The sequence below is a fragment of the Acomys minous genome (assembly GCF_964271855.1).
Source record: "Acomys minous genome assembly, chromosome: 12".
NCBI classification, from domain to species: Eukaryota; Metazoa; Chordata; class Mammalia; order Rodentia; family Muridae; genus Acomys; species Acomys minous.
The window spans coordinates 85914372-85926987 of NC_140493.1; the positions used below are offsets into that span (position 1 = coordinate 85914372).

A 12616-nucleotide genomic window follows, 5' to 3' on the forward strand; every position below is an offset into this window, starting at 1 on the left:
TTTTGTTTTGTTTTGTTTTGTTTTCCAGCCCTCATTCCCATGAGGAAATTTGTGTTATGCTTATTGTATGGTTACTGTACTGAAACTTTATAATAGTAAATATATTTTCCAATCTTACATAGCTGACAAGAAGTGGATTGAGAATCTTTTGACACCAAAAGCCCAATTTTTTTTCTTTTTTGAGACAGGGTTTCTCCGTGTGACCTTGGCTGTCTAGACTCACTTTGTAGACCAGACTGGCCTCTTACTCACAGAAATCCACCTGTCTCTGCCTCCCTGAGTGTTGGGATTACAGGCATGCACCACCACACCCGACAAAGACTCCAATTCTTACCCTTGCTTTGTGTCAATGCGGTTTTGAACCACTGGGGTGACGGGGGGAGGGAGTGCAGATAAGTGTGGGAAACAGGCTTTGCTTGAAGTGCTGCTCAACTGTACAACAATTTTTTAGACACATAATTCTGGTGAATGGGTTTCTTGAAATGTGGGGCTTCTCAATGGTAGAAGTCACCAAGCTAGAAGAACTCCTGGAAGCTGTCCTTTCTAGTGTGGAGTCGAAGCTCCAGGGGTCTGTACTGACCGGCATGTGAACAGCACTGCAGACCTCCAGCTCTGCTCTGTGGGAGCCACCTCGCAGAGAGGCTGTGTGCTGCAATGCATAGTAAAGGCTCTCAGAATTTGCCTAGGGAAAGCCTCCTGGATCAGTGAACTGTTTCAGCCATCAGGATATGTAATATGGTGAAAGAAGTGTAAAGGTTGCACAACAAACTGGATACTTTTACTATAGAGTATTTTGCAGCCATTTCAAAGTGATATTGAGGAACAAATTGTGGTCTGTAAATATTTGTGTTAGTAAAATATAATGTTAGTAAGTCAGATATCATCTATATATGTGAAAACAACATATATACATATATATATACATACATACATGCATACAACAATCTCCTAAAGTATGTATTTATGAGTATGAAAAGGTTGCACACCGAAATATTAGTGTTATCTGGTTAATTTTGAAATTATGACTATCTCTTTTTTTCCTTTAATTTTTCTGTTTCCTGAATCATATACAATTCCATATATAATTTTTTTGATAATCAGAAAGGAATAGATCTTATTTTATGATAGAAGCATCATCTGACCTTAAATTATTACACACAAAGAAAGTCCTGAACTAGAGCCTAAAAGAAGACAGACACAGTCTCTTTCTGTCATAGTAACTTAGTAACGGTGATACACATGCTTGAGGCTGGAGAACAGGGATGGTTACAAGGAACAGTGAACTTAAGAAGGGAAAAAAACAAAAAACAAAATCATCAATATGATGCAACATACCTGAGAAACACAGTTCAGGTGTCCTGAAAGAGCTGCAGTACAGAGATGCAAAGGAATCTACAGCACCTGTTTGTGCACTCGCACGTTCCTGCTCTCATTTTCTCCCACTCTCTCTTCCCCTTGGCTGTCTGTCCCACATGGACCCTGCCTGACAGTAAAAAACAAAAACAGAGTATCTGGTGAGTACCACTGTCTGACACAGTGAGCCATGTAAGAACCATTCAACCAACTGACCACTTACAAGACCAGGGTCAGGAAGGTTGAAGGGCAGGCTACAGGCAAATATCCAAAGACCAGACCTAATGAGGTAACCAGACACTCCTTGAAGCCAGGCACAGTACTGCGTAGCTATAAGCCCGAAAACTTAAGGCCCAAGGGAGTTTGAGACCAGCTTGAATCTCTCTAAATGAATAGACACACAGACAGTAATAGATGATAGAAGATTGATAGATGGTAGATAGATAAATGATTGGTGTCTGACTGACAGACAGACAGATGGAAGTTGCATGAAGTCTCTACGGAGTTGCTGAGAAAAAAAATGCACCTAGCGGGTCAGAGTAAGTAGGATGAAAACCTGAGTAATTCAGCATCCAATAACCCAGAAGCAACCCACCAAGGTTGTTTAAGCGCCCAGAGCCAGCCCAAGTAAGGAAGAAGAATTCCAGGTGAAATCCCAGGTAAAACAATGACCCGGGGCATTTGTAGAGCTGGGCTGAGGTCATCGCCTGGAAACCGCAGCTGAGCATGGAGTCCCGAGAAAGAAAAAGAGGAGGAGCTGAAGTGAGATGGGACTGGGAAGGAGAAATACGTTTTGAATGTGAGAACAGGGGACCCCATGTGACTCCCTTCCGGTTAGCCCTGAGACCGTGTTCTCTGAGTGAGGACCTGAGGTCTCTGTGTGATGTCTGCTACCGGCTCGGGAGAGGGACCTGACCCAAACGGCTGGACTGAGTGCTTGAAACTTCTCAGTCGCCCACTGGGCCGTTCTTATCTCTGATCTGCTCATCATTTTCTGTGGTTTCTTACACTTGAGATATTTAGCTTTTATGCCATCTCTACCTTCTAAACGGCTATGATGAGAGGGAAAAGCTAATTTTTATAAGGTGCAGTGTACAAAGTAGTTGTCACAGTTGGCGAAAAATCTCTTGAGTTCTCCCTTCAAGCTCCTGAATAATAATGCGGACTTACGTCTCACCAGAAGTACCTTAGAGGTCAAGTGTGAAAGGAAAAGCCTTCTGGAAAGGCCCTTTGCCTTGCTCTATCTTCCACACCTGTGGATTTAGCCTGATGTCATCATCAGAAGATGTAATGGCGTGGGTCCACCATGCGCTTCTCTGGGTTTGGGGAGAAATGGGAGGAATCTCTTGTCTGACTCGCTACCCATTGCCTTATAGGTCAGTGGGACTATGTACAACACTGGAAGGCATGTGTCCCTCCGCCTGGACAAGGAGCACCTGGTCAACATTTCAGGCGGGCCCATGACATACAGCCACCGCCTGGAGGAGATCCGGCTCCACTTTGGCAGTGAGGACAGCCAGGGGTCTGAGCACCTCCTCAACGGACAGGCCTTCTCTGGGGAGGTATGTGACTCTGCCAACGTGCTAAGGTTGAGCGCCAACTTGTAGGATTCGATGCCTGTTTTGATCAAAAGTGAAATAACAAGAGGGGAAGGCTCTCCTGGAATCTGGGAAAGAAGGCCCCTTGCCTCCTTTCTCCATGCGTCTTTTGCGTGCCGACTTTCAGTTTCCCAGGAGAGGCTACAGCGGAACAGGATTTCCATCTGAAACACTGGCATGGGGTCTCTCGGGACTCGCGCCCTGGCATGTCGTAGAGCAGTGGTTCTCAACCTTCCCGATGCTGCGACCCTTCTTACTACAGTTATGGTGACCCCCCCCCCAGCCATAAAAATATTTGTGTTGTTCCTTCCTAACTGTAATTTTGCTACTGTTATGAATCGTAGTCTAAGTGTCTGATTTGCAGGATGTCTGATATGCGAGATGTCCTATATACGACCCATGGGAGGTGCAGACCCACACGTTGAGAACTGCTCTCCTACAGCACCATTTAACCTCAAGGCCTCACCTTTTCTATGTCTCCTTCCTTGCCTTTACCCCTCTACACCCTATATGACAGAACAGCTTCCCTTCTGGTAAAGTGGGACTTTCTTGACTAAACATGCAATGCACTGGAAAAAATCAGTGTCAAGGAATGGAAGAGTTTGTCTCAAATTCTGCATTATTGGAAATTCCACTGTGTCACACCGTTGATGGTGAGTGTGCCGCCGTCACGTCCAGACAAGAAAATAGATAGAAGCAATGCAACTAACACAGTTTCGGATGAGAAAGAGATAAGGTTTAGCCAGATTCCATCTGTGATGTGGCACTTGACCTAGTTCACTCTTTACACTTATGGATAATTATGTCTTAAGGATCAGGGGGTCCTCATCTCATAAGAAGGCATTAACTGGGTTCCTAGTAAGAGTCCTCAATAACTGATGTCAAAAGGACCTTAAATTTTTAAAGTGTGCATTTTATATGGTCTTTTTATTTTGCTCTTTGAGGCCCTGGTTAACCCTGGTATTTCTTTTTTATGTACTAAAGCCATATACCATCCAATAGACCACAAGAAAGCCCTTAGCCAGATCTGAATGTGCATTCAAAACACATTGACTAAGGGTTGGCTTAGGGACCATACTAGTTACTAGGGATATAAGGATTTAAATGTGGAAAAGAAGAAAGGAGTTCTTGCCCCGGAGGGGGTTCAAAGGGGACTATATTCAAATCACTGAAATGTAATGACATGCTGAAACGGAGATGGGCAAAGATCCTGGCAGCAGCAAAGAAAGACGGGACACATTTTACTTGAAGGGGTCAGGAAACACTTCACAGAGGAGGTGCCCTTTGAACTGGGCTGTGGAGAGAAGCTTAAAAAGAGTAATTTTAAAACATCAGCTTTGGAGTCAAAGGGCCCGAATTTGTAGCCCCTGCTTTGATACACACTATGTTATCTTGGGACATCGCTTGATCCTTCGAAGGTTCAATTTAGACACCTCTCAAAGATATTTTAAAGTTTTAGTGGGATCCCAGATGTAAGAAGTACTGGGCTGATAGACTTAAAAGAAAAGACAAAACAGGGGAGGAGGGATAGCGTGAGAAAAGGGCCTGCGGGCATGTCAGGGCACTGTGTTTTTGAGACATTGCACGTAGATCTCATGCGGAACTTTATCTGTCATCTATTAGTAATGGCTGCATAGACAATGGGCTTCAGCAGGCAGTATGAGATTTTCTCCTACATCTGTAGGGGGAGACGTGCTAGGATTGATTAAGGATGTCTGCTAAAAGGAACCAAGTAACTGAAACCTCTCTCCTCTCCAGAGCTACAGGTCCTAAATTAGAGCATGGCAGGAAATATAACCAAAACGGGGTAAAAGCTCACAATTCAGAGGCACTGGGGGCATCAGTCTCAAGTAGGGAATATTTAAAGACAAACTCTTCCTTATGATAATGTGTTGTTTTAAAGTTTACTCTATCAGTTGACTGACTTGATCATTGCCGTTGTTTCTGGGGTTTTTTTTTTCTCCCTCATATTTCAGTGCTTACCACAGCACCACTTCAAAGTAGAAACACTCTTTAACTGAGTGGGTAAAAATATAGATAGTTGCTAGGCTAAAATCTTTACACCATTCCTTCTGTTGAGTCAACATTTAAGTAGGTGATTTGTAACACGTACATTAGCAACCTGCCATTTTGAATACATCTCAAAGCCTTAATGGATACGTAATAGTCTAATTTCAGCATATTAATTTTTCTAGACCTATTACAGGGACTAGGTGCTTCAAAGAATCTCTGTTTAGAAGTTTCCACAGAGACAGATATGGTGACGGATGTCTGTAATACCAGCACTAGAGAGACAGAAGCAAGCTGGTGGTAAGCTTGAAGTTAGCCTGAGCTACCTAGGAACACCCTATCTCAGAACAAAAATAAAAAGCTCCCAAGCGAAAAGCATTACTCTTGGGCACCCATTAGTGGGTACCTTTACACAGAGCAACAACTAAGAAGTAACAAGGTCCCATCAAAATTGATCCCCAGTCCTTCCCTAGACTAGATGAACCTGTGTCTTGAGCGGTGTGCTCTGGGTCCAAACATTTGTAAAGCTTCCCAGGACATACTGGTTAGCAGCTGTCATACCAGTTACAGTGCCTGACAATTTCCACTTTTCTAAACAGAGAAAACTTAGCACCTCTTTATTGTGAGGAAAGGAAAGAGAAGGGACTAATAGTAGCTGTGTCTTGGAAATGACAAGCTGAGGTACTATGTAGATTGATGAGACTTGGGAAACAGCTTTCCAAGCAATAAAGACACACAGACCGGGATGGACACATACACACACACACACACACACACACACACACACACACACACACCTGCAGGGAAGGCCTGAGAAGCAGCCCCAGTGTGGGTATAGCTATATCTCACCTGGGTAGATCACACTGTTGTCATCACATTTGTTCCCAAGCACCTGTTCATATGATCTACACACTGACCAGCTCATGGTGCTAGAACCCAGCATTTGGAAGGCTCCAAAATGGGCTCTGTGAATATCACTGTTCACATAGCTGCCTTTTGAGATATTTAACCTGCCCTTGTGAGCAAGAAGTGTTGAACACCTATGCCAGCTGAAGGGAAAGACCTGGGGCCAATAGTGGAGGCAGCAGACGGAAGACTTTAATACATGTTCTAACAATGGGAGCCATCTATCAATGAAATGAGTTTGCTTCTGAAAATAGTGAACTCCCACTGCTAGATTTATTAAGCCCTGAACACTTCTTAAACAATGGGTGAACTACTAGCTTTAATGTACCTTCTAATTACTAAACTCTACACCGTCCACAGCCTTCTTCCAGAAACTTCTTCCAGTTACATTCCACTTAGCCTCAGGAAAGGCAAATACTTATCACCCTGTAGTTTAACTTCTCCTATTTCTTTTGTGCCACCTACAGAGCCTCCCTTGGTCCTGGGTGTCTTTTGAGAGGACCCCAGTAGACACTTCTGGCAATAAAGCATGTGTTTTTGTTGTTGGCAGTGAGCAATCGCACTGCCATCTGCCCTATCTATCATTGCTGATCATGATGAGTCAATTAATACCAGGCATTTTCCTTGGCATACCTCGGTGGCTGGTATCTGAAGAGCTGTATGTTGCATGTAGCCTTGTCTGCTGAGGTTATTATAATTGATGGTAATCATTTGCTTTGTTTTATAAAACTGTGTGGATGTAAGACACCATTAGCAACTGCATTTTTTTTTTGGTAAAATTATTCATGTCCTACATGAGGAATTCCTGGGTGCCTTATTGGAGGTTGGTGATAAATGGACATATTCAGGGATTCAAATGCCTCAATTTTTTAAAAAGTAGGGATTAACTATTTTTAATAATCAAGCTCCTTAGCTTGCTAATCATTTTAAGTGCTTAGATTAATATCTAGTATAAAGTAGGTTATTTGTAGGGTGAAACAAAAGATAATATTAGGAAAGAATGTTTTGTGGATTAAGTTCCAATAGTGAGAATAGACCAAAAACAATCTCTCTTACTTGGGAGAAATTGGACAATTTCATCTTCAAAACCTCCTTTGAGTTCTTCATTCCCAAAGGATAAAGTAGTGCCCTGAAAAATGTGTTAGCCTCTTCACAGGGCATCTTCAGCCCGATCTCTGATTCATTTTCTCCTCTCTCTATGGCTATTATGCTCCTGCTGCGTGTGCTGGGCTCTGAGCACACAGCACCAAATTTCTACTCAGAAAAGCCACACGTCTATTGGGGAATCTGAACATATATTGAGTACACATGTATATACATACATACATGTGCATACATCATGCATGACAACATGTCTATAGTTAAGGTCGATTCCAAGAGAAAGTGATGAAATAGCTATCTTGGATCATAGTAAGGAAGAATGATGACCAGCCCTTCAGATCGCCATGCTTACTGCTCCCTCAGAAGGTAAAGTAGCAGCATTGACTTTCCTGGGTCAAGGGAAAAGTCCATAGGTGTTGCTGCTGTGCTGTAGATTATATTTTTAATTGAAAAGAGATCCTAAAAGTCACATGTGAAATATGGAGTGGCTCCGTGACTTGCGCATCTCTAAATCAGGAATGAGACTATTTCAGAATCAGTAACTGAGACAGACAATGCAGCCTCATTCTCATCAAAGGAACCAGGTATCTGTGTCCTTGAGAGAGTGCCTCACATGAGCACACGAATTGCTGGGAATAAGCAAGTAAAACCAAGTTGCCCTGACATGTGCAAGAGTGTAGGGAGTAAAAGCGCTCTCTGTAGCACTTTGCTGGGACCTCTTGGTAGAAATGCCTTATTTGCCTAATTAGAGATTAAGGTAGAATAAGAACCAGAGTACTTAAATATAACACAAATGGGGAAGTTAGACATGGAAGTGCAACTGTATGCCGTAGGCCACAAGAAAGCTCTTCCCTCCACTATGAATGCCACATTTATCTCTCCAGCCATCATCTGCCTCAGTCTCCCTATTCTAGCCTCTCAAGAGCCCTCCCTCCACTCAGCCAATTGGTTGTTGCCTCTTCTTCCCTTCCAGAGAAAGTTGTATATTCTTGTACTTGAGATCTTGCCAATCATTACCTTGTATGTCAAGTCAAGCCCAGGACCTAAGAATGGTTTAAATTTTTTAAAGTTTCCTGGCAAAAAATAATGAAAGAGAACAACAAAAATGTTAATCAACAGATATCATATGTGGCCTGGAAAGGATAAAAAAAATTACATTTTTGTATTAAAAATGTGCTCACTCCAACCAATCTACTATGATTCCCGTCACTGTGGGTCTTGTATCTGTTTATTCTTGCTTCTGTTGGAACAGAAATTCTTTGCCGATGGAAATTTTTATTTGGCTGGTGCTGTACTCTCAGCACTTAGTACATTGAGCATATGAGGGCAGTCAACACATGTTATATGAGGGCAGTCAACACATGTTTACTGGGTGAAGGAATTACCTAAGTAAACCTCTTAAGCAAAATCTATCCTTAGATACCAGGTACCTAATGCAGCATCTGCCAGACAGTAAGTGCTTAAATAATGTTTGTGAAATGAGTCGTTCAGTCACAATGATAATCCAAGCAACTGTTGGTGTCCCAGGAACAAAAACATTATACTTTTGTTTTCTTTGAAATCCAGAGATGTGTTACATTCGTTGGCTATACAGGAAATATACCTCAGCATTTAAATTGAAGCAGGAGGGGCTGGAAAGATGGCTCAGTAGTTAAGAACACTGGCTGCTCTTCCAAAAGACTCCTGTTTGATTCTCAGCACCCACATGGTGGTTCAGAACCATGGGTAACTCCAGTAGTAGAGCATACGATGCCCTCTTACAGCTTCCATGGGCATCAGGCATGTGTGTGGTGCACACTCCTACACACAGGACAAACAACCACTCATAAAATAAAAATAAATAAATATAAATTGAAGTTGGAATATTGGGATAAAATCTGCGCAAAGCTTCAAATGCCCTTAGGGACAGGGCAGAAAGTAAGGGCTTTTGATAATTACCACTAAGACATCTTCTGGAAATTTCATAAAAGAATATACTTCATGAATTTTTAAAAAGTATATTTATAAAGTACCAATCTGTGTCTACCTTTTTTTATATATGGTAGAAGACATAGAAGGATTAAACAGTTAAGTGTTGCCCTGAAGGCATTTCAGATCCATTAGAGGGACAAGGCATGGTGTCGGCTCACAAATGGCTATGGAATCTCATTGGCAATACCTGGCCACTATCTACCTGCTTTATAAGGAACTTCCCATCATCTCATCCCCATTATCTCATGCAAAGAACAGATAAGACGGCTACAAATCCCTATTTATAAAGTGATTCCAGTCCAGTGGGGGAGACAGATAATGAAGAAGAAGAAGAAGAAGAAGAAGAAGAAGAAGAAGAAGAAGAAGAAGAAGAAGAAGAAGAAGAGCGTAAATATAGAGCATCAGAATACAGCAAAGGCTTTGAGGACTTAAACAGCAAAGAAAAGAGAGCCAGAGCGAAGCATGGCAGCATGAGTTGCAAGTCTATACAGGGTAGCCAGTGTGGGTCTCACTGAGAGAATGGTAGTTGTTAGGTTCACAGGGAGATTAGCCATTGGAAGGACCTTCCAGGTGAGCACAGCACCTAGCACAGTGGCAGAAGCAGTGTGGGCTTGCACGTGAATGCTAGTGCTAACGGAGAGCCTGGGCTCCTCTGCCATTGTCTCTACGTGGTCTTTAGCTTTTAATCGCAAGTCTTAACTTAAAGCACACTGACGACCAAAAAGAACTTTCTTTTTGTCGGCCCACATCAGCTCAGTGAGTGTGCTCTCGATGTGAGCCCCTCACTAGGGTAATGAAGGGCCAAGGTCATGCAAACCAGCATGCCAAGGTTGGGTTTGACTCGGGACTTCTGATTCGTGACACTGCTTAAGGTGGGCCAAGGTTTCTCTGTAAACCCCACGCTAATAACTGTTTGCCTAGCTTTGGCTCTAGCTCAGTAGGGGAATTCAGACTGGAAAACCAGGGGGCCTGTCTTTAAGGAGCTCGTGGTCTAGCAGAAGACCCTGTCTTCCAACTAGACTGTTAACTCTTGGCAGTCCCAGAGTGGGTTGTACTCCTTAAAAATATCTCCCTACACACATAATGAGCTGTGGGTAAATACTGCTGAACAAAGAAATTGAATGTGTAAATGAAGATAATATAGACTAGAGCTTTCAAAGTGCCTAAATTATGCCCAGAATGTCATAATCAAAATTCTATAGTCATAATGTCAACCCTAATGAAGTTAATGTCAATATTAACAGAGATTTTTGAATTTATATGTTAAATTATTCACAAATTCAAGGTAAATGAATTCTTCAGGGTGCCTGGGAAGAGCAATGGAATAGCTGCGAGGTAGTGTGTTAGAATAATTCATTTCAGTTCTTTGTCTCAGCCCTGGAATCACTCCCAAGATCAAGATAGGGTGATTGTCTTTGCCAGTGCTAGAAGCCAATGTTTGAAGTTCTGGGAAGCAGTCCTACCCAGACTGGGCAAAGTAGCCTCTGAGAAGTCTAGCAAACAGGGGCTGAGATGCCAGATGCTGACCATCCACAGTACAAACGCACCTGCCAGAGGGTGGTGACTGATCCATGCGGGGGGGTGTCTTGGGGCCTTTTTATAGTTACATCTGGGAAAGGAGAGCTCAGTCCCTTGAGCAATTTCCTGGATCATCGATTGTAGATGCTCACAGTGGGGCAGTCTAAGAAGATGCTGCATCTGAAGGCAGTCTGTTGAGTCACTATTCCACCTACACCATCCTAGCCTGCATGTACCTCAGGTCTGGCTCACTAGAGTGACATTATGATGGCCACCATCCTCTTCCTTTAGACTTAACATCTTTCTTTTGTATTGTTTCCTTAAAGCAAGGAGGGAGTTGCTGTACCACAAGGTAAATTTTAAAGACAGAGAACTTAAAAACTGGAATTTGATTGAGGTTCAGCTTCAGACCTGACTGTCGCCATGGCAACGATCATTTGTCATCATTTTACAGAAGTGTTGAGTGTGGTCTTGGTTTATTTAAAACCAGCGAAAGAGAATAAGAAAGATGTCTCAGGAAGCAGGAGCAGCCACTGCTCTTGCACAGACTCCGTGTTCAGTTTCCAGCATCAGGCAGCTCACAGTTGCCTGTAACTCCAGCTTTAGGAGAGCTGAAACCCTTTTCTGGCCTCTGTAGGTATCTGGACACATGTAGTGTACATAAATTCACACAGGCACAAGCACATAAAATAAATCTTTAAAAAGAAGCCAATGACAGCACACCTAAAGGGAGGAATAGTGCTCACAGCACTTCTGGGAACTAGCCAGACTTTGAGAAAAAAAAATCTCCTTTCCAAAGGCATGGGAATGAAAATCAACTGAAGAAGAATTTCTTACATTGAATTACCTAATCTTCGTTGTTCTGACCTATGTCAACTGTTCATGAAAACTTAAAGAAGTTACACCTTCCATTTTAAGGTTCATACTTGAAACAAATGATTGTACTCCAGGTCTCCATACCCAGGAGCACCTGTCGGGTCATCTCTTCCAACACACCTGCAGAACCATCACCAAGTGCCAGGAAAGGCAAGAGACCTGCCAAAGGTCACTAAGACCCAGTGGTAGAATTAGGACCCGATCCTAATTTTCCTGACTCAAAGTTCCAATTTTTAATGTGCCACGTTAGATTTACAGTTCTACCAAATCCCAGGGTTCAAGAACCATTTTAGGTGATTTAAATGAGTCACCCCAGCGGAGAGTAAGGATACCCCCCCAAGATCACATTTCCTGCATCAGCGAGCAGAACACCCCGAGGCCATTAATAGATGCAGCCTCAAGACAGCAAAGCCATGGGCCAATTATTTCTCAAACATAAGCTACAAAAAGCAGCCACAAAAGATGCATATAGAAGTCGCCAAATTACCCCTTCCAAAAAAAAAAAAAAAGACCAGCAATATCAAGCCAAGCCAAAAAAATATTGCAAGAAATGTGGAAATAAAGCTCAAACCAAGAAATGTAGCCCTCGAAGATGCTTCCCCGGGTCTCAGAAGGAAGAGTTGATCACACCGTTGCAGTTAAGTATTTAGGAACAGGCCCATGGGGATGGCTCACTGGAGAAAGTTCTCACCCCAGAAGTTGAAGACCCAAGCTCGGATCCCCCCAGAACACCTGTAAAAGTGTGGTGGATGCACTGGCTGCCTGTAATTCTAGCTCTTGGAAAGCAGAGGAAAGGGATGCCCACGGAAAGCCAGCTAGCTCGACCAGCTCAAATTGGTGAGGTCCAGGCTCAGGGAGAGTCCTGCCTCCATAAGTAAAGCAGAGAGTGATGAAGGAAGACACCTGTCTCATTTAGTGTTTCTCCTGCTGTGATGAAACACCGTGACCAAAAGCAAGGTGGAGAGGTAAGCGTTCAGTTCATCATCAAAGGAAGGCAAGGCAGAAACCTGGAGGTAGAACCTGAAGGATAGGTCATGGAGGAACACTTCTGACTGGCTTTGTTCCACGTGGTTCGCTCAGACCGCCTTCTTACAGCACCTAGGACTAGCAGCCCAGGGGTGACATAGCCTACCAGGAGCTAGACCCTCCCACGTCAATGAAGAAAACACCCCCACAGGCCAATCTGAAGGGTATTTTTTTTTTCTCAACTGAGCTTTCCTTTTTCCAAATGGCTCTATCTTGTGTCCAGTTGATATAAAACCAGCCATCACAGCACACAATGT

The 12616-nt window shown here is 43.1% G+C and overlaps 1 protein-coding gene across 2 annotated transcripts in view; it reads left to right on the plus strand.

Moving 5' to 3' along the window:
* The window catches only part of CA10 (carbonic anhydrase 10), a 498736-nt gene that overhangs the window by 393147 nt on the left and 92973 nt on the right, over nucleotides 1–12616 (plus strand). For both annotated transcript variants that reach the window (XM_084803345.1, XM_084803346.1), the window contains one exon: nucleotides 2730–2915. In XM_084803345.1, the coding sequence (XP_084659471.1) occupies nucleotides 2730–2915 (186 nt within the window). The remainder of the gene's footprint in view (nucleotides 1–2729; nucleotides 2916–12616) is intronic.